The 23,395-nt window shown below is 43.2% G+C and overlaps 1 protein-coding gene across 3 annotated transcripts in view; it reads right to left on the minus strand.

Annotated features, from left to right (window-relative positions):
* The window catches only part of LOC147905045 (phosphatidylinositol 4-phosphate 5-kinase 9-like), a 134,028-nt gene that overhangs the window by 72,463 nt on the left and 38,170 nt on the right, over window positions 1-23,395 (minus strand). For all 3 annotated transcript variants that reach the window (XM_087389556.1, XM_087389563.1, XM_087389548.1), the window contains one exon: window positions 15,971-16,081. In XM_087389556.1, coding sequence (XP_087245682.1) covers window positions 15,971-16,081 — 111 coding nt within the window. The remainder of the gene's footprint in view (window positions 1-15,970; window positions 16,082-23,395) is intronic.

Consider the following 23,395-nt stretch of genomic DNA (forward strand, 5'->3'; position numbering starts at 1 on the left):
GCTCCATGGCTTGCCCACCATCATGTGGCAACACACATGGCCCTAACCTGTGACTCACTCTTAGGATTCTTGGTTTACAACTGGGAGATAAACAATGACTATGTATGAAAGCCCAATGAGTCCAACAAGGAAAGAATCTCAAAAGACTAACAATCTTAAGGATGGACTATCCATGGTAGAGAACCATTATTAACCTCACACACACATAACTTAGAAAACATATGGATCCTCACTCTTGTTAGAATTGACTTAGGTGTTGTAAGCAATGAGAGCTTTGACATTCTCTGGTTCTTCTTCTTCTTCAGTTTTTGCTTCCTCAACAAGATTGGCTGAACGTCTCTTCTTGGCATAACATTCCTTTTCAAAGTGTCCAGGTTTGCCACAAAAGTTACATTTCATTTTGCTCTTTCCCTCGAAGTTGCTTTTGGCCAAATATGCCCCTTCTTTGTAATATCACTTCTTTGTTTGATCTTTCTCTTCTCTTCCAAGAGTGATGCTTCAATTTCGACCAGACTTATCTCTGGAATATTGGTGAGTGTGGTTACAATAGTGCCATATTCTTCAGTGAGACTTCTAAGTAAGATGGCAATTGCAATATCTTCATCAAGATTAAACTTGATGCCAGATAACTGTGTCAAAATGCTCTTTATTGAATTTAGATGTAAAGAGATAGACTCCCCTATATCCAATTTTAAGTCAAAGAACTTGATAAGCAAGCTAAACTTAGAGCATCTTCCCTGTGCTCCAAATACATGCTCAAGATGAGTCCATGCAGCATGAGCAGTCTCACATCCATCAATGTGATGAATAAAGGAATCACTCAAACCAAGAGCAATTATAGCAAGTGCTTTTTCCTCTTTTGGAAGCCATGAAGCTTCTACTTCTCTAGTTGTAGGTTTAGTTTCTTTTCCATTTGCTACCTTCCATATTCTCTTTTTCATGAGAATAAACTTCAGTTTTGTTTGCCAAGTGTGGAACCCCTCTCCTTCAAACTTATCTATTTTCAGTTTGGAAGCCATTTTGGGAAGGTCTTACCAATTTAATGGCAGTGTCTAGTCCCTTTATAAAAGATCAATCCTTCTGAACAAAAAAATCACCTTCATCATATAGATGCAAATTGCAAGATAAGAATTCAGAAAATCCTAATTGTTTAGCATATGCATAACCAGTTGGTTTCTCCCACAATCTCTTAACTGGGGTCTTCTTTACCTTGTACTTTTTCTTTGTAATCTTCTTGGCACTTGAAGAAGAAGATTGAGAGTTTGGCATTTTGTCAAGAAATCAACATCAACTGAACTTCAAAGAGCATTCCCTGATCTGAAAAAGAAATCTCTGAATCTCTAATTTGAATTTTAACTCCTCAAGCATCAACTTAGCATGTAGTGTAGCATCTATTTTTCAAAAAAATAGTCAAGAAATGCTTGCAGAAACAGAGTAACCTTGGAGGATTGCTACCTCACACCACAAGGCATCAACCAGAGGGCATTTGCTGCACAATTAATGGTCCTTGGGAGTAGAAGACTCAGTGCAAGTCTCAGACCAAAAGAAGCTTCACACCTCCAAGGGCAGCAGCATCTTCTCCACCTCCAAAAACCATGTCTTCTTGAAAAACCCGACTGTTTTTTCTGTAGTTTCTCCTCATTCCTTAAACCATTTGCTCTCAAAATTCACCAGCAGGTAGCCCATAGGGTCGCCTAAGTGCAGCTCAGACTGTTTTTTAAATGGTGGCTCCAGCAAGCTGTATCATCAGAAATGGCGCGGGATAGGGCGAGTGTAAGCACGGGCTGTAGAGGCCATAATCCTTCAATTCCTCTCAGGTGGAAGGGCGCCCTAACTAGGGGAATCTACACCTGAAAGGGCTGGAGCAATGGTGGCTTGTAGGAGGAGAATAAGCTTAAGAAAATTCATGGAAGGAAAGAAGAAAAAAACTCCATTTGGGAAAGAAGAGAGAATCTAGAGGGAATCTTCAAAGAAACTCTTCAAAGGCACTAGGATCTTCAACAAGCTCTAATACCACGTGTGAATCCATAGAGAAAGCAATGAGGCACAAATGTAAAGCTTTATTCAAAGAGTGGTTACATATATAGGCAACTGCCTCCATGTTGGTAGATCCCAGATCCACAATCATCTCCATGATTATCTCAATCAATCACCTCCTATGAACACTCACTCATCACACCAACCTAACACACCTAACTGACGAGTCACTAGAACCTTCTAGCACACCTACACTCACACACTCCTTGCATAGGACTCCAGGCCCATAGGCATACACACACACACATCAATTTGCCCCTTCACTTCTTAGTACAGACATGCATATGCATCAGTAGACTCTAGAGGCTATTGATGGCACCTAGGTCCAATTAGCTAATACCCTTGCCAGCATTCTGACAGATATTGTACAACTCTAATGGCTATTTGGTCTAGGATGCAAGGTTATCCTAGGTCTCCTTCGACCAAGAGGATAATTTTTCTCAAGGAGTAGAGAATTTGTCCTTTCCTTTTTTAGACCATCACATGCATGACATGGCAATCGCGGTTCTTATCTAGTTTTCCATGTGTTCAGATTTTTGAGTGACGTTTTACCACGGGTTTTTCATGCTTTGCAAGACATCTATTGGTTGTTTCTTTCACACTTAATAGAAGTCTATTTCAAGAGCAGGGGGAAATGAACATTACTTAACAACCTTGAATGGACCATGCATTAACAAGAAATCGTATAGGCCAAAATATCAATAATTGTAAGCCACAAGTAAAATAGGAAGTAAAGAGGCCGATGCTGGAAATTTCAGCAGCATACCTAGCATGGTAAACTCCTCCATGTGAACCTCTTCTTCTTCGAGTGTCATGTGCACACTAGGGACAGGGAGGCAAATGATGGGCTAGAGTGCTATCCATGGGTGGGAACATGGGTCGGTAGGATTGGAGCACAGCATGGAGCTACCAGCACAGACGTCCACCAGACAATATGGGACGCCAAGGGTGAGGTATGGCTTGCAAGGCTAGCAGTGTCCATGGCATTGAGCGCAGATTTCTTCTCAAGTTCTTGAACTATCCCACCACCGATGCCAAATGGGTGAATCATCATTATCTTGTTGATTATTTTCATCGTCTCCAGTTATATGAGGAAACTTTGGAATTGAGTACCCCCGCCAAGGTTGTTGTCAGTTGAGGACAACTGTTTTGGCGATGGAGGGAATGTAAACATGGTTTTTTCTTCTGGCCACATTTTTATTTTTCTATTATTGAGATCTCATGTTACCACTGACACGTGTGTATTTTTTTATGTGAGTTCTGGTTGTAGGATTCACATCCCAGCCGGGCATCTTCTGCTACCATGTGCACATGCTCTTCAACAGCTTAGAGTACTCTCTTTTCATGGCTGATCACCATGCATGCTATCTTCAGTAAAGCACTTGTCACCTTCATTGTAACCTTTTATCAACTTCAAAGCTCTTATCGTCTTCAGTGCGATCTGTCGCCTTCAGTACAATCATGTTCAGTGAGGGGTGAGCCTTGGTGTGTTAGGCTATGATGCTTAGTCAATGAGGACGGATCTAGATCGCATACACTAGTGAGTTGGAAGCGATCTCAAAACCCAATCCTTGAGAATCGAGTTTCAAGAGCTTTTTGAGAGCTAAAAGATGGTTCCATTTTGGTAGAACTTGTCTGAAGTTAGATACGAGATCTCTAGGATCTGGATCCAAAGGCCTCTAAAATAATTAATTATTGTGTATGGGTAGAGTGGTGTAAAGAAAAATGATAAATTATTATTTTGAAAAGAATTTTCTTTGCTTTTTCAAACCAAAGCCTAGCTTTCTTCTTGTAGCATTCCTATTCTTAGCACTAGCTCTCCTCTAAATAAGTGGCGCAACCTGCTCTCCCTCCCTACCCGTTAGAAGCACCTAACTAACCCTAACCCCGAGTTGGGCTAAACCCCCAACCCAACCCGGGGTTTAGGTTAAGCTAGGAGGTTCAAAGAGACAGCCAACTATGAACTACTGGCCTACCCTCTCCTCCAAGTCCCCCTCAACTCCTTCAGCATCCATCAAGACTCGGTACTCTACAGTTGCAACCATGATACCCTCTCCATATGCATGGAATTACCAACAAGAAGGCTCAAAACGACCCATCCTTGGGCAATAGGATCAAATCTTTTATCTGCAGCAGGCAGTGAGAGAGCTACGATTGGAACTGGTAGAAGTAAAAGCTCGACTTCACTTCTGGAAGGGCCTTGTAAGCAGGCAATAATTGATGAGGCTGTAAAATCTTGTAAGGATTCCCCCCCTACCCCACAGCTAGTCTCTACAGTCAAAGATCTTGTTCACACTGAAGTATAAACTGCTAAGAAGGAAGTGATTGTGGAACTGGACACCAAAGCATGTAAGTCAGATATTCAAGCAGAGATCAAAGAACACGAAGCTAGATGTGATAATGCGCTGAAGATTAGAATAGGGGGACTCCCAGAAGATTGGTACAAAGAGGAGGATAGATATAGTGAAATATTGACAAAGATCAAAGCAAGCTTGCCCAACATTGAATGGGTGGATGATGATGAGCAGGATGATGACGACTCCAGGCCAGCTTCTATTTTGCACTATAAAGGTCATGCTATCCTTACAATGAAGTCAAAAGATATGCAGATTAAGCTTCTTCGACAATCTTACAAGTTGAAGGGCACCAAAGTATGGATAGCAGAGGAGCTTACACAAGCTCAACTTAAGATTAAGGCAACTAAATTAGCTAAAGTCAGGGCGGCCAGAAAGGATAGAAAATGGGCAGTTTACCGTGAAGGCATAGCACTAATCAAAGAGTTCAAATCAAAACCAAAAGACTCTCAGTCTTAAACTGATGTATGGCTATTTACTCTTCCAGACTATCATGTAGGTATTCGAAATAATAATGGTGGCTTTTTGCACTCCTTGGGAGCTGCCATGCGCCCTCCCTAAAGCAGATGAACTAGAGGGTTTCTTGTTGTCCCATAGACCTTTTGGTCTCCAGTGGATGTTAATAGACTTTCTTTCTTTCTCTCTCCATCATTCAAAGACTCTCTCTCTCTCTCTCTCTCTCTCTCTCTCTCATCGTCCATCAGCCCGTCGCCTCTCGCCCGTCACCATCGCCTCAGTCGCTGCCTGCCCCGCCTACCTACCTATCTAACCTATCTACCTAGCTAACCAGCTAGCGGGGCCGTTGCCAGAAGCCAGCAGCCCCCAGTAGCCGTCAGTCGCCAGCCACCAGCACCGCCTATTCCCGTCGTCAACAACAACGCCCCCCCCCCCCCAAAAATTTTTTTCAAACAACGACTAACCCTAACACTAACCTCGAGTTGGGCTAAACCCCCAACCCAACCCGGGGTTAGGTTCAGCTAGGGGGGCCTACAGACAGCCAATTATGGACTGGCCTACCCTCTCATCCAAGTCCCCCTCAACTCCTTCAACCTCCATCAGGACTCGGTACTCTACAATTGCAGCAATGACACCCTCTCCGTATGCACACAATTATCAACAAGAAGGCTCAAAACGACCCATCCTTGGGCGACAGGATCAGATTTTTTATCTACAGCAAGCAGTGAGAGAGCTACGATTGGAACTAGTAGAAGTACAAGCTCGACTTCGCATTCTGGAAGGGCCTGGTAAGCCGGTAGTAATTGATGAGGCTGTAAAATCTTGTAAGAACTCCTCCCCTACCCTGTAGCTAGTCTCTACAGTCAAAGATCTTGTTCACATTGAAGTCTGATATTCAAGCAGAGATTAAAGAACACGAAGCTAGATGTGATAATGCTCTGAAGATTAGAATAGGGGGACTTCCAGAAGATTGGTACAAAGAGGAGGACACTTATAGTGAAATATTGACAAAGATCAAAGCAGGCTTGCCCAATTGAATGGACGGATGATGATGAGCAGGATGATGACGACTCCAGGCCCGCTTCTATTATGCACTACAAAGGTCAAGCAATCCTTACACTAAAGTCAAACGATATGCGAATCAAGCTTCTTCGACAATCTTACAAGCTGAAGGGTACCAAAGTATGGATAGTTGAGAAGCTTACACAAGCTCAACTCAAGAATAAGGCAACTGAATTAGCTAAAGTCAGGGCTGCCAGAAAGGATGGAAAATGGGCAGTTTACCGTGAAGGCGTAGCCCTAATCACAGAGTTCAAATCAAAACCAAAAGAATCTCAATCTTAAACTGATGCATGGCTGATTACTCTTTCAGACTATTTTGTAGGTACTCTAAATAAATGGGGATTGCTTTTGCACTCCTTGGGAGCTGCCATGTGCCCTACCTAAAGCAGATGTACTGGAGGGTTTCTTGCTGTCCCATAGACCTTTTCGTCTCCAGTGGACATTAATAGACTTTCTTTCTTTCTCCTGCTAGTCCATCAGCCCTATCATTCAGCCAACGCATCATCTTCTTCTCCCTGCTACGGATCATGTTCCTCTCCCTGCTGCGCATCATCTCCAAGCTGCTGTGCACCACCTCCAAGCTGCCGCTCAGCTGCTGCCCTTCTCCATGGTGATGCCCTACTACCCAGACTCGCTACACTGCTCTTCTCTAAAGGCACCACCCTGCTAGCTGTTTTCGCTGAGCTGCAGAAGCCACTTGCTGTACCTAATTACCGCCTCAACCAACTTTGAACAACCGCCTCATCTCCTACCAACTGACGACTAATTAGTTCCAACCAGCCGCCTTTCAGTTCACATGGTCATCTATCTCTACAATAAATCGTTCATTGAAGGTTTGCTTTCATTTAAGATTTTGTCTCTATTTGCATCTCAATTTCGTTTTGACCTTGGGAGCTCCAAAAAAGAGCCCTAATCCTCTCCATGAGTCCTCCCTAAGCTCTTATCAGTTAGGGTTTGATACATATAAGGATGATTACCATCTTTAGGATTATTCATTGTTTATGCCAACCCCAATGGGTGAACTCTCCTTTGTCTATGTTTTAGGAATAAAGGCGGAGAAGGCTGAAGCTGTTCACGTGGCTACCTTCACCTAGAGCTTTCCAGGGACTGCCAGTGGTTGCTTTTTTGGATTAGTCTCAATCTCTTGTATTTTTGAGCTCCATCTCTGACAAGAGTGTCCTTGTAGAGGTCCCATACTTGAGTCTTGGTCTAGGACTCTGGGATTTCCAAAGTGGGTTTCGTATAAAGATCTGTACTACCATTGTAGTGAGACTAAGCATCATTGAATATAAAAATACAACTGGTTTACCCAATTGGGGGGAGCAGTCTCGTTCTCACCCAGTCGGGTGTCGGTGCACTTGTCTCTCTTTCTTTATCTTCCGTTGCTTCGTGGACATATGTAGTGTGAGTGAATTTAAGTTGTGGTATTTTTATTATGAAGTTCTAAAATTCTAAGTTTATTAAGTTATTCAACTGGAAATCACACTTCCATGTAAGCACAACTCTGACAGTTGCCATAAGGTTGCCTCTTAAGATTTTGACCCACTTGCTTGTGGATGTGATTGTGCGATTTTTATGATTTGTTGCTTATAGACATGAGAAGCTTTTGATTACCAACATAGGAAGTGACCTCTTCGAGGGGTGTCTTCCATGTCCACGACTAATTGTTTAATGAGGATCCTTTTGTAGGGATCTCAAATCTGAAGAATTTCGTCGAGTCCAAAGTTTTGGGAAACACGCTTAGTTTCCAAGATTTGATGGGTATAGGCAGATGCTTTGACTAGGACGCTAGTCAAAGAAGTTTCTAAGTGCACAAAAATGTTGTTTATTCCCTGGACCGTGAGTTGGTTCCTAGTCTCGAATTGAGTTATACTGTTTGAGCGCTTCTTTCAGTTTGTGGTTTTTGGTTAGCCATTGGCATTTACTATTTATGATAGTCCGCGACAGATCCACAAACTAGTGTTGTAACAATCATAGCACATGGGTGTGTGGTGCATTATGGTGGTATGGGACCCCATGATCCATCACATGATGTGGGGTTATAGAGTATCCATATTTATTTTAGGATGCCTACGAACATACGACTATCTTTTCCTTTTTTGGAAGATAGATTCCTTGTACAGACAATTATGAGATGCTAGCTTAAATTATAATGTCCGTTGAAATATTGGCTCTTCTTTGAGATTGACCGGTCAGATTTCCTTTGAGTTAGGACCCTAGACTACGCTTTTTGAGGATGAAAAGTAGATATTTTGACTTTCTAGGTTTGGGAAGTGAGATTTGATTTCACTTCTTACTTTCGGAAGTGTAGATTTGTTGACATTTCCTAATTTGGAAATAAGATTTGATATTTTTTAATATGGGGAGAGACTACTTATGGTTTATACTTCAATAGTAAATTCTAAGGTTTTTTCCGAGAATCAGCTGGTATTTCCCCTATTGTAGAGGACATCTAGATTCAAGCATGCAAGTAAAATGGTAGACATTTTGGGGACAACTCTTAGGGGACAATTGTTGCTACCTTGGGCACTGATAGCATGTACCTACCTTGGGTATTGGTAGCATTGCCAAAGTAGAGTTGCCAGTTGGTTCATTTGCAGAGATGTTGCTTTTTGACCAAGACATGATCATCTGATGTTTCTGAGCAAGTGGATCTCTTGAAATATTGTTGTTAAGCCTATTTGTTTCGACCAATAGTGAGTTATTTTAAGCAAGATGACTACTTCTTCTGAGTTTTTATGAGCTCAGGAGTGAGCTCTTTGAGGAAGGGGAGTATGTCATGTGCACACTAGGGACATGCAAGCAGATGATGGGCTAGAGTGCTATCCGTGGAAACATGGGTCCGTAGGATTGCTTTTTCGGCTCAGGGATGTAATCTTATTATGGCGCAATCTCATTTTGATAGTCTTGAAAGCAACTACTACAGAGGCCTTGTTCCACAATTGATCAAAAAACGTGGGGAACTTGCATTGCAAAGGAAAGCATCCATTGGTATGAACCTCTAGCTCCTTTCGTTACACGATGAGTCTTTTTTATTTGAAAAGTTTCTTGAGCTCATCACGTTGTTTGGAGAACTCTTCTATGAACTTAACCTTGAAATCCTCTTGAAAAAGAGGCACTTCAAAAGACCTTGTAAGCTCCCAGAATCTTAGAGCTAAATACTTGCATTATTGTGCAACTATGAATGAGTATCTAAATCCGAAGATTGATTGAAATATTTTGGATTCTTCTCTTTTTCCCTAGGGGTAGATGCAGCTTCCAGTTAAAAAGGAGAATGGTGGCTTTAAAGAAATAGTAGAAGACCTAGCTTCAGCCCTAAAAAGCAGAACAACATGTTGGGCTAGACCCCCCAGAAGGTCTTTATTCATTCAAAAAATCTGAGTACAAAGTACAATTCAGCCTAGGGGCTGCTTTACTAGAATTCCTACGTGAAATTCCATTACAAAGGAGCTCATAGCTCATTTTTCTTTGGCAACATGCCAAGTGTCAAATTCTAATCTACTTGCTAATTTACATGCCACTTAAGGGCAACTCTGGAGTCTTTGAAGCACTTGGTCACGCGAGTGATCTCCTAGTTGCTCGCTAAACTTTGGGTCTTGAATCCCTCTTGGTACCTGCAACAATTACCTAAAGCGCACAACCATGGCACCCACTAACGATTAGCGCTTTGCATGATCTGTGCACTAATCCGAATCACTGTGGGTATCCCCACCAAGCAAACATGTGCACATAAAATGCTAATTCTGTGGTTGACCGAAGCCAACACTTCTAGCCGAAATTAAGGACTTTGACCGAGGGTCAAGGCACCTTAATTAATGCTAGAACTCTGTGACCGGAGTCGATAATAATCCAGGTTGACCGGAGTCAACCTGCTCTGGCCGAAGCCAAGTCTTGTTGACCGGAGTCAACACTTTCTGACTGGTCAAAGGTTCTTTGGTTAACCGCAGTTAACCCTCTTTGCATAAGCCAAGTCTTCCTAACCAAGGTTAAGTATCTTTTACCAAAGTCAATACTTTGACCAATAAAAGATAACTTTTTGAACATAATTAAATAAATGAAAGTCTCTTTAATTATGATCAAATAAATGGTCAACATGAACTTTGACTTGGAGTATTTGCAACTTGATGACAAGTATTTCCTCAAGCTTTACAGTTGTATCAAGGAGCTTTAACTTGGAGTATTTACAACTTGGTGACAGGTATCTTGCCAAGTCCCTGAACTATTGGGCAATTGATGCCAAGAGAGGATATCTTCTCAAAGTACCCTCAAGTTTTACGGCTGTATCAAGGGACTTTGACTTGGAGTATTTACAACTTGGTGACAGGTATCTTGCCAAGTACCAGAACTATTAGGCAATTGATGCCAAGAGAGGATATCTTCTTGAAGTATCCTCAAGTTTTACAGCTATATCAAGGAGCTTTTCTATTGAGAGGACAACTGATTAGAAGCCAAGGGGATATCACCAATTGGTATTTCTCCGAAGAAATAAAGAGGAGCCTTTATTAGATTGACTATGGTCAAAGAAAGTTGACTTTGGTTAACTACAATAAGTTTTGTTGTTTTTACTTTTGCTTTGCATTGGTAAAAGAGAACTTTGGGGACGCCCACAAGGGACTCATTTCGCTAACTTAATGGGTTAAAGGGTTGATATTTGTGTAGGACTTGGAAGAGTGCAAAAAAGCTCAGAAACGATGGAGCAAGTGCCAAAAAGCAAGCCCCACAAGGGCCAAAAGCACCAGGAAGATGGCGCCATTAAGGAGGGACCCACTAGGTTCTAAAAAGATAAAGAAAGCGGACCCAAGGTGGGCTTAAAGCAAGAAAGATCAGCTTTTGTAAAAATAGCTGCTAGGCCAAGTCTATTAAAGAGGCTCCTAGATTCATTCAAGAGTTGTACTCAACCTAATGCTCTTTTACGAGCCAATTGTACATTCTATTGCAAAAAAGACCTTCAGGGGAGTCCAGCCCTTATTTTTGGGCACTAGTGTGTGAGATCTCTGTTATTTCTCCAGAGGGGGAGTCAAGGACGCGACATTGAAACTGCACAATGGCCGAGCTAAGGATCACGAGGGGTTATGCACTGAGTTTATCGCATATGGGATCGACACGTTAGCCCCGATCCTAGCAAAGCTATTCAATGACGCTGTTTGCCTTGGCTTCCCCCGCACTTGGACACTCAACACCATCACCCCCATCCACAAGGCAGGGGATCCCATGGACCCGAGTAACTACAGGACTATCATGATTGGACATGTGATGTCCAAGATCTATGCAGCTGTATTGGATGCATCGGTCAGCCTGTTCGCACAGATGAGAGGGCTCAGAGCAGAGGGTCAGGCTGATTTCAGGCGAGACCATGGGACTATGGATCACATACTCACACTCAGGAGTGTCATTGAAGAGGCCAGATCACGGAAGGAGAGGGTATATTGTTGCTTTGTGGATTTCCGCAAAGCCTTTGACACAGTACCTCGAGCTCGTCTCATCACACGCCTACAGACACTGGGATTTGATCAGGAGATCATCTGGGTAGTCATGGCACTATAGGAGAGAGTCTCAGGCCGAGTTCGAACAGGCACAGGTTGGACAGATGACATCCTGAGTACCATAGGGGTCAAACAAGGTTGTCCCTTATCACCGACCCTGTTTGGCCTCTACATCGATGAGCTTGAGACTTTCATGGGGGCGTTCGGAGGGACCGGTTGCTCACTTGTCGGGATCATCATCACGATTCTTCTTTATGCAGATGATGTGGCACTCTTGTCGTCCACACCCGAGGGGCTCCAGCGACACCTAGATGCACTGTAGGCTTTTTGTCTATCCCATGATTTGGAGGTCAACCTTGGCAGGACCAAGGTCATGATCTTTAACACCTCTCGAGCAAACATGCAACGGAAGCAAGTTACTTTTACTTTCGGTACTTCAGAATACTTTAATACGTAGAGTGTTCCATGAAGTGAAAGTGGATGAACTGCAAAGGAGAAGCGGGCATGATTGCAAGAAAATTAAAGGAGTTCGTGGTCTGCACAGCATATGGGGCTTTTCAAACAACCAATTGATTAAAACAAGAAAACTATCTTGTTTCTGGAATGCGTGCATCATAGGGGATCATGACGATTGTGAGAACATTGCAACTGTGAAGACATGGGAGTGAGTTCAAGCTTTCCCTCTACATTCAGATGGAGTGACAAAAAACGGAGAGACAAATGACTCGCCATAGTTTGGGGAGAGTTTCGATGACCTCACTGACTATCTGGAAGAGGGGGATAACTTTGCAGTTATCGCAGATTATGGGGAGAATGAGGAAGATGACCCATACTTTCTATTGCAATGCACAAAACCTAAGTACAAGGTTGAGGAAACATTTAAGGATAATTGGAGAATAACCTATGAGAAGTGGGATGTAGTAGTTGGAGCTTTTTGGTACAAAAAAAGTCACCAGTTGAGATCGTATCCTCATACACTTACTTGGGGGTCATCTTCTCCGGCCCGATCTTCACGATAAGACTAGCGATGCGGGCCAGACTGAGCAGGGGATACGCCTCACTGGCTCGGCTAGAGAGACAATGCTTTCACTCCCACTTCCAGGACCCTCGGACCAAGGCTCTTCTATTCGACTCCTTGGTCCGACCAGCCGATATGTATGGCAACCCTTGTTGGGGGCCTGACATGTCAGAGATAGAGTGGACACAGGTGGAGCGCCTGCATATCCTCATGCTCTCCGGATGATCCGGGGGAAACCGTTTGTACCACATCACATCATTCAGGCCGAGTTTGGTGCTTCTCCACTCCAGCTAGATGCAGCCTTTCAAACCATCACATATCTACACCGGGTTAGATCATATGGGGACTACACATCAGGGAGACAGAGGTTGCCATGGTTGGCTCTCGATTCCTCCATGAGGTTGGCAGCAGAGGGAGACAAGCGATGCTGGTATGCACGGACTCACAGATGGTTTGTGAGACTAGGGTTCCACATTGATAGGATACCTCCTTTTCAGTACAGTTTAGATGCCCCTCTGGTACTCCCACCCACCATCCCGATTCCACCAACCAGGTCATTCGAGAGGATCCCCTGCAGCTACACACCTTTAGGACCTGGTTGGAGCCGAGGGAGCTCCCAGTGAAGCTGAGTTTCTACAGAGATTACTGTCTTCGTATTTCGAAGGAGGGATTCATCACACCACCGAGGTACACTAAGCTTCACATGCCTCACTCACTACGGCGGATCTCCATCGGATAGTTTTGGGTATCATCACACTGCCTCCGCATAGAGAGCGGCAGAGCAGAGGGGATTCCTAGGGAGCATCGCTTATGCATATTGTGCGACTGTCAAAAGGTTGAGTCAGAGGAGCATTTTATTTTCAGGTGCCCAGTGTACTACAAGATCCGAGGTCGCTACCACTGCCTCTGTTTTCCAGAAGAAATCTACTAGTGCTCCCCGTCAGATGAAACTATCAGATGCTCTTTTTCCCTGTTAACTATGAAATGCGAAATCTATCTTGGTGATTATCTGCTGTGAATTGAGGATCCAGGCTGCGTTTTTACCAAAAATGATTCGCTTTTTTTTGGGCTGATTACAGATTCGTTTTAGGGTTTTTTGGTCTGGTTTCATGAGCAGGCCATCATGTGGAATGAGATTTTCCTTGATGAATGAGGACATCCACTCAGCTACTTGAAATACATGCAGTGGTCTAAATGGGAGAGGGGACCCACCTCCATGATGAGCGCTAGGAGTCTTCAGGAATCTGCCCTCCGCCAGAGCGTCACACTATAATTTAAGATTTACGAGGCACGCATAGACAGACCCTGCAGATTAACACTACTATACCCCTTGACTCGCTTCAAGGAGCAAATTAGGCAAAGGGTCTACAAGTTTAATGGCTTGGCCTATAGGTCGTCTACATCCTTTGGGGACCAAGGAGGAGAGAGAGCCCTTTACGAGTCTGCAAGGTCAGGGACTAGTTGAACTGCTAGAGCGAGAGCCGATTGAGGATGCTCTTCTTCATATGATCAAAGTGGTCAAGTTCAATGATGGCCGATGGTGGATAGAACCTTACCCATCACTTGTCATGGGTTATTCATGACACCTCTGGCTCTATGGTGGATGCTCATTCCAGCACCGACCATGGGAGCCTGGGGAGTGGGAGTGGACTAATGCAACAACTCCTTTTAGGAGGATGCGTCAATTTTACGAGCAAAAACCTATGAGCAGGTTTATCCGAGCGTGTTTTTCAAGAGATTTTTAAAAATGTTTTTCTTTAGGAAACATGGTTTTTACACTTTTATTTTCACTAGAACTAGATCCCTTTATCATAAAAATATACAGACTAGTCACTCATTCATTTTTACACAACATAATTTTCTTATTTAGAGACATCCCTTTGTACCCCTCTTATTACCTTAAAAAAGTGTTGATTCCTTTAAGAAACATTCCTCATAATCACTCTCAATGTAATAATACTATGCATATATAATTACTTATTAACACATTTATATCATATGGCAATATCTTTTTAGTGTTTTTATAGCATATTTATGGACATGTTTCTAAAGAAGTTTAAATTACTATAAATAAGTATTAACTTGGGCTTATATATCACTCTCATAAAATACATGTAATATTTAATACTATATATGGAAGATTTTCCAAAATATAACTTCATAGATGTGCTCAAATGGGGTGTTCCGATCAATTTGAGTGGTTGAATGACTATATTTGGACATTGGATATGAAAGTTATGTCACTTTTAAAAGTGCTGTCCAAGGTAGTTTCGCCAGCGAAACTACCTTGGGAGACTTGCTTCAAAGGGGTTTCGCTGGCGAAACTACCTGGATGGCTTGCTTCAATGAGTTTTCTTTGAAGAAACTCTTTCATGAAGATAGGTTGAGAGAGGGTTTTCAATGTCACCCCCTATTAAGTAAAAGTTGTAAGAAGGATCATAAGGGAATTTTCATAGAGAAGTCTACTCTACATGTGGGTTTCTTCAAAAGCCATCCCATTATGCTCTCACCATTCCTACAGATTCACCTAAAGATTTTTGTATAAAATAGGCATTGCTATAATACTTTGCATATTTCTAAGTAAAACTATGTTTTCTTCTGATCGATTTTTGCCATATTTATGCATAGTTGGAAGCTTTTTTTTTCCTTTGCTCGGACGCTCGGAAGATTTCGCTCAGAAAATGCTCGTCCCCCTTTTAGGACACTTTCTTTCTTTGACTGCACAATCAAGAATGTCACAAGGCCTCACCACAGACCCGAGATCATACCCGAAGAGAAATTAGAAACATGGTGCGCATTACACACTTGTTTGGCAAGATGAGAAAAGGCAATTGTTACAGCACTTGGGGATCGATGGCCTGGCTGCTTTAGTCAGGTCCGAAGATATTCTATGAGGGAGTAGATTGGACAAGGCCATTCTCGTAGTCAAGGAAGCCCCTCAACTTATCACTCTAGATGCAGTGCCAGTTTCCTTGCATAGATGTCAGGCCCCCTCCATAGACTCCACTTGGAAGAACATTGCCAGTCCCACTACATGGCAGATTCAGAGAACCAGATGCACAAAGACCTTAGACGGGATCCAGACCTATGCCTCTCAATCACTCACAGTAATCTGATTATCCACACTCTCGGGCCTCATGGCCATTTGAAGCAGAGTTCAAGGTTCCTCACACGCTTTTCACGCACAGCAGTGGCCAGGAGAGCGGCTTTTAAAGAGAGAGGAATCATGATCTATTTTTTCACATACATTGCCACAAGACCTTCATGGCAAAGAAGTTCACTTAAAAGCCCCGCCCCTTTTTTCCCTCTTTCATAAAAACTTCAAAAGAAGTTCATTTTTTACCCTTTAAAAAAAAAAATAGAAACCTATTGCCCTTCTCTGAACTCATACAAACTTTGCTGCTTTTGTTGCTTTGACAAAAGTGTGATATGATTGCTTTCAAAAACAATCATCACCAATAGGTTAGAAAGCCCACTCAGAAATATACAGCAACAACAGCGGAGGGCAACAATTGAAGAAGCAGGAACTAATCAACTAGCTGTGATAGTTTGCACAACACCTTCTGGCCACCTGCTGGTGTAACTTCATGAAGGCCAAAAAATTTCGTGATCAGAGTATCAGCATGCTTGCAGAGATGAGCATAATAATGCGGAAGCATTTTCAAGAGGACCTGTGCACAAAGTGGTCACTGAGCATAAGACAATCGATCCTCCCGACAATCTAGACAAATTTGCCAAAAGAAAGAGTCAAACGAATTACAATTTCAATTGCAATGTTGAAATGTGTGCCACATACAGCTCTTATACTCAGTATGAACCATTATCCTAATTTGATAGTATTAAACTATCACAGACACAATCCTTCGGAGTAAGTGGCTAGAAACTGGCTAGTTTAATAGATGTCAGGCCCCCTCCATAGCCACCTACTAAACTATCACAGACACAATCCTGTGTTGATTTGTGTTACCAATTCATTTCCTGACAGACAGATGGCAGCAAAAGATGCCAGCCCCATGTGCATGAACTCCACCTTGGTAGACCTTTCTAGATTATAAAAGGAGCATTTCAACTGATAATGAAAAATGGCAAGAGGAGCAACCAAACACATCACCTGATAACCACACGAGTGAGGCAACATTTGACATTAAGAGAGAGATCAAGTCAGATGCAAGTTTCAGACTAAGAGCTAAAGACTGCATACTATAAGTATGACAACATTCTGTTCAGGATGTAAAATTGATATCAAGCAGGAATGACCGCTCATTGTTGAGGAAGTAAATGTTAATATCACAATAAACATAAGAAGAACATGGCCCATCTTTACTCTAGGAAGAAAACTACATGCATAGTTGCAATCAAAGGCATTTGATTGAATCCCAACTGTCTGAAAGGTTTGCAACTATTCAAAAGCTTTTCTTGCTCTAAACACCTATAAATGTGGATTGCTCAAGGGCAAGTGTTCTTGTTTACATCTTTCATATGATCTAATCATATTAAACAGTGAATCATGACTGCTGCTTGCTTAATGCTAAATACCAATTGAATTTCAAGTTGGTCTGAGTTTTAATGTCTTGGGAAATGCTCACTCATCAAGCATGCTGCATATATGGCATGTTTTTGTAAAATTTCATGCATTTTCTGATGTCTGCAGAGTAGTATTCATCTTTTTTTCCAAATCTGTAGGACAAGGTACGCAAAAGAAACTAGAAATTCCAAACACGTGTGGGGTTTTTTTTAACAATTGCAAAGATTTGGAACATGTTTCAAACCGCCAGGATCCAAATGTCTGACAACTATGACTACATGAGCCCAAAAAGGCTTGTGCCAATAAGAAGAAGAATTTTGAAAGAGGACAAAGAATGGCATGACAAAACCTCAAAGACAGCACCTTGGACCTCAAAGATACACATCAAGCTAGATTAAGGTTTAAAAGACTTGAGGATTCTTAATGTGAAGTACACATCAAGCTTAAAAGAAGACTTGTGATACTCAAGTAGGTCTTTGTTCAATGTTGTCAAGCCATGTACTCTAAGCTTAAAAATCATCCCCAAAAAAAAAATCATGAAAAGGACTTCTATTAATTATGAATAAACCCCGCAGAGCAAGCTCAAAGCAGAAATACCACATGCATAGCATGAAATAAGATGCCAAAAAATAAACACTACTCAGAATGAGGTAGGAAAAATCCAATACTGTGGCTGAAAATGCCACTGCCGCAATCCTGTAGCAAACTCCGAAAAGAATGGGGAGTCTCTCCATTCCCCAAGGAACACAGTTCTCCTCGCGGAGGCGGACCTGGAAGATATCTGTATGCTCATCCAAGTGGCCATCAAAGTGTGTATAGTGTCAGTCCAAATACCGGCATCCCTTTATGCCAGTATGCTCATCCAAGTGGCCATCAAAGTGTGTATTGTTCTAAAAGGCACCGAGGCATGTATTGTTCTAAAAGGCATGTATTGTTCTAAAAGGCACCGAGGCATGTATTGTTCTAAAAGGCAGGGCTGGTACATCATCTAGAGAGCATGACAATACTAAATGTTGTCAAATCAAGAAAGCCAAGGAGGAGTCATGCCTCTCATAAGAGATCTACAGGCTTGAAAGAGAAAGCCAAGCAACTGAACCCCAAGTCATGAAAAAGGGGTGCTTGGAAAAGGTACTAAAATCCCAGCGATCCCCTTCCAAGTGATCTTTGCTTGTTTGTAGTCCCATGAGCAATGTTGAACTGATTCCACCTCAAAGTGGCAATGAGGACACGTGGAGTCCGCCCCAAACCTAGATCTCCACAAATTAATTGCAATCCCACCATGAATAGAAAGCCAAAACAAGAGAGTGTTCTTTCTATCCCTGTGGGATTTCCAAAGTGTCCTTCAGAAAACTTTTTGCAAATCAGCAAAAATCTTAATATTCTCCCAATGAAGAATTCTGGATGGTCTCCAACCTTTGCAGCTGATCTGAAACCTCCTAGCATTACTGACCGTATAGCAAAAGAAGGGGAGACTCTTCTCTCGATGTCCGTCGCAATCCATTCCCACTCTCCTGGGTCCCACTGTAGATACTCAATTGGTGCCCGACCATAGAGCCACAATCTCCATGAACCCAAGGCCAAGAGAAGTGGGTTAAGGTCTAAATACCACTGAGAATATGCACCATGCTCCACAAATCCAATGACCCTAACAGGCTGAAAAGCAATCCCCAAAAGAACATCATTTGAAGATCTAGGCAGACTACCTCCCATTTGGATATCAAAAACCAAGGCATCCTCGTGTGGTCAGGGAAAAGCAATAACCTGAAGAGGAATGTCCAATCCTGAAAAAGCTCCCATCCATGTGGTACAAGAGATAGGCATACCGTCTCGATCTAATCCACTGGAATGGCTGCATCAATCTGCCAAATCTGTCTTGCACTTCCTCCGAGATGACTCACTAATTGCAATTTTCGATCCTCTGGAAGCTTTCTGAAAGCTTTCCAAGATCCTACGAAGGAGGCAGGGCCTCTCTCCCATCTCAACCACTGCATATAATGTGACTGTCCTAGTGGCCTGCCTGGCTCATCGATTATGCTGTCATTCCACATGACTGGTTGCCTGTCAATCTCTTGCAAGGAGACTGGGGGAATTCTCTGAAGAGTACTTCTAAAGCTTCTCCAAGCTTTCAGAATGGTTGCCATAAGAGGAGAGGAAGGAGCTCTGAGGGGAGCTGCAGTGAAAATCCATTTAGTGCTACCCATCCAGTCTCACCTGAAGAGGGAGTACATGCTTGTATGCTTTAAATAAAGAAATCCTTCCAAGGCTCCTTCCCAGCCAAAAGTCCCCTTACCATAAACTTGCAAAGTAATGCTCTGCACTGCAAGTACGGATCTATGGTATTGAGACCTCTTTTTGTGGGAAGGATCAATGTCTCCCAAGCCACCCAGGCCATAGTATCTGTAGTGCCAACTAGCCCATTCCACAAGAAATTCCTTATAGGCCTCTTGAGCTGATTGATACAATCCTTTGAGCTGCACCAACAAGAGCAAACATACCATGCTGTGGTCAGCAAGCCCTAGCTAACAACCACCACCCTGAAAGCCAAGTCTAATTTGGCGAAACTCCAAAAGAGGAGTTTCCTTCGTCCCTTAGGAGAGGTCTCTCTGCCAATCTTCAGATTCCAGATGCCTTGTATGCAGAGGAGGATCTCATCGAGGCGGCCTTACAGATATGGGTTTCTCATTTGCAGGGTACATTGTCATCACCTTCTCTTGTGGCAGCAGCCCTATCTGACATTAGTGAATCCTATCATTCCGTCACTAATTCCAGAAAGTAAGAGATACTCAGACACAGGAACTTGGCCTTCGTCATCGATAGTTGGCAGCCCTTTAGAGGGAAGAGCAGAATCGGCCTATAGATTCTTGGATACAAAAGCGCTTTGCTGCAGCAAGGACTCTTCAGCATGCATTGCTAGATCGCAATATGCCTTTCATGCACGAGAGTCCTTTTGGACTCAGATAGATGGTAGAGTCAACAAGCACTTTTTCGTAACTCATAGCTTGAGACATAGCAGCGAGTGTGTCACTCAGCTTGTTGACTCAGACAAAGTTTTGCAGTCTGATCCAGATGCCATCATGCATATGGACAGTGATTTTTATGCCTCACTTTCTGCAGCAGATCTCGACACGCTGGTTAGAGATGAGGCCAGGTTGTAGATATGGCAGCACATTCCACTATTTGTGAAGGAGGATATGAGCGTCTCGCTAGATGCGCCTTTCACCATTTTGAAACTTAAGACTGCTTTTCTTGCTCTTCATAAGGGCAAGTACATATATGGCAGATTTCACTATTGGTGAAAGAGGATATGAGGATCTCGGTGGATGCTCCTTTCACCATTATGGCACTTAAGACTGCTTTACTTGCTCTTCATAAGGGCAAGTGCCCGGGTTCAGATGGGCTGTCCCCAATATTCTTCATTGTCCATTGGGATGAGATTGGGGATCATATTACCTCAGCCTTGCGGGAGGTTTGGGACTCTGGTATTATGCCGGGATCACTTTCAGGAGGTCTCATTCATCTCATTCCAAAAGGGGGCTGCAGAAACTTGGTGTCACAATGGAGACCCATTACACTTTTAGGCACCTTGTACAAAATTCTTGCAAAGGCAATCAGCTTGCGATTGCAGCCCTATCTTCCGGACCTCATCCATGACACACAGACAGATTTTGTGCATGGAAGGAGCATTTTTTATCATATCTTCCCTTTTTGGGAGGCTTCGGATTGGGCTACGCAAAGCATACATAAATTAGCCATTCTACCTCTAGATTTTGAGAAAGCTTATGACAGAGAGAAAGAAAGAAAGAAAGTCTATTAACGTCCAGTAGAGACCAAAAAGGTCTATGGGAAAGCAAGAAACCCTCTAGTACATCTACTTTAGGGAGGGCACATGGCAGCTCCCAAGGAGTGCAAACGCAACCCCCATTATTATTTAGAGTACCTACATAATAGTCTGAAAGAGTAAACAGCCATACATTAGTTTAAGACTGAGAGACTTTTGGTTTTGATTTAAACTCTCTGATTAGGGCTACGCCTTCACGGTAAACTGCCCATTTTCCATCCTTTCTGGCAGCCCTAACTTTAGCTAATTCAGTTGCCTTATTCTTGAGTTGAGCTTGTGTAAGCTCCTCTGCTATCCATACTGTGGTACCCTTTAACTTGTAAGATTGTCGAAGAAGTTTGATCCGTATATCTTTTGACTTCAGTGTAAGGATTGCATAACCTTTATAGTGCATAATAGAAGCTGGCCTAGAGTCGTCATCATCTGCTCATCATCATCTACCCATTCAATGTTGGGCAAGCTTGCTCTGATCTTTGTCAATATTTCACTATATGTGTCCTCCTCTTTGTACCAATCTTCTGGGAGTCCCCCATCGCTTTACCTAGGAATATAGAAAACCATATGGATTCTTAGATAATTTAAAAAACATGCAAGTCACAAGTGGAGTAAGGAGCGAATGAGAGCATGGGTCGAGAAGGGATTAGTGGAGGTATGGGAGGATTAGTGTGCTTGGTGTGTGGGGTGGTTTAAAAAAGAGTGTAACTTGGGAAGATTTCACGGGGTGTACATAAAAGAACAATTCATCATTGGGAAAGTATACATGTGTGTGTGTGTGTAAAGAAATAAGTGTCTATGTCCACTTCCACAGACATTTCCTTCTTAACAGTTTGTACTTCAATGTGAACAAGATCTTTGACTGTAGAGACTAGCTATGAGGTAGGGCGGGAAGCCTTACAAGATTGTACAGCCTCATCAATTACTGCCTCCTTACCAGGCCCTTCCAGAATGTGAAGTCAAGCCTTTACTTTTGCCAGTTCAAATCGTAGCTCTCTTACTGCTTGCTGCAGATAAAAAATCTCATCTTGTTGCCCAAGGATGGGTCATTTTGAGCCTTCTTCTTGGTAATTCCGTGCATATGCAAAGGGTGTCATGGCTGCAACTTTAGAGTACCGACACCTGATGGAGGTTGAAGGAGTTAAGGAGGACTTGGAGGAGAGGATAGGTCAATCCATAATTAGCTATCTGTTGAGCCCCCTAGCTTAACCTAATCCCCGAGTTGGGTTGGGGGTTTAGCCCAACTTGGGGCTAGGGTTAGTGTGTTTGGGCTGCTAGCCGAGGTAATTGTTGACTGAGGCAAGGGCTGATGGGTGGAGGGCTGCTGACAAGCTACTGTTGATGGGCTGTACGGACAGATACAGACAGAGATACGGAGAAGTATGGACTAGTTACAAGCTGCTGTTGACAGGCTGTACAGAAAGGTACGGAACGGCGGGCTGTACGGACGGGAGGGAGGGAGAGAGAGGTACGGTGAGTTACGTACGGATGGGAGGAGAGAGGTGGAAAGGGGGGAGAGAGAGAGAGAGAGAGAGGAGGGGGGGATGATGGGGGAGAAAGAAAGAAAGAAAATTTTTTAAAGTCTTCGGAAGACCGATGGGTCTATGAGACTCTGAAAAACCTGATACAACAAGCTGTGGTAGTGGAGCTACTAAACGAGCATTCACACCAATGCAAAATACAAAAAATGCAATACTAAGTCCTAAGTACAACATAGTCATGTCAATGAGCGACTATATATCAATCTCAGCATCATCATCATCAGCAACACGACATCAGGGTGGATGAGGCGATGGAGGCATGAAGTCGGCAATTGAGTGCTGTCAGCCACTCAAAGGTGCAGTCCTGGCACATCTCTTGGTCGTAGCTCTGCGTCTAACCAAGGCTACTTTGACCCCCGTCGGTCGGGCTCCGACTCTAAACAAGGAGGGGATGTTCCCAAGTGTGATCTGTGTCAACCCTTTGTTTGAGCTGTCAGGTCACAGGCTCCGGGTCACGGTCATGTTGAGGCCTCATCTCGTGGGGGTCCATGTGATCTGGTTGAAAGAACTCCGTGATAGAGCTCTGAGAGAAATCAGCCGAGGAAGAAGTCTGCTCCTGTCTCCGTGTTCAGAGTATCCTCCTGCGGGGTCTAAGTACCTCATGATTGAAACCTGCCAAACACCGCTGGTTTGAGTAGGAGAGAAAACGGGCCAAAATCCCATAGCTATCTCTGAAGAGGTAGTAGAAACGCCCTCGGATCTCATAGTAAACAGGACACCTGAAGATGAAATGCTCCTCTGTCTCAACCTCCTGCATGTCACACAGTGCATATGCGCCTCTGTGTCACACCGGAGCTGCCCAAGAGAGATCCTCAGCGAGTGGGGTTGGTGAATCTGCGTGTATCCTGGTGGGTCAGCGAAACCCTCCTCTGTGATATGTAAGAAGTGATCTCTGTAGAAGCTAAGCTTCACTAGGAGTTCACTCGGTCCCCACCAGCTCCAAAATGTGTGTAGCTATAATAGATCCTTACAGGTAACCTAGTTGACCTCGTGTGATAGGAGGGGAGAAAACGGAGCATCCATGCTGTACACTGGAAGGGAGGTAGTCTATCCATGTGAAGCCCCAGTCGCTCAAACCATCTCTCTG

This window comes from Dipteris shenzhenensis, chromosome 2 (genome assembly GCF_047967505.1).
Source record: "Dipteris shenzhenensis isolate YYH24624 ecotype China chromosome 2, Dip_SZ_1.0, whole genome shotgun sequence".
Taxonomy (NCBI): domain Eukaryota; kingdom Viridiplantae; phylum Streptophyta; class Polypodiopsida; order Gleicheniales; family Dipteridaceae; genus Dipteris; species Dipteris shenzhenensis.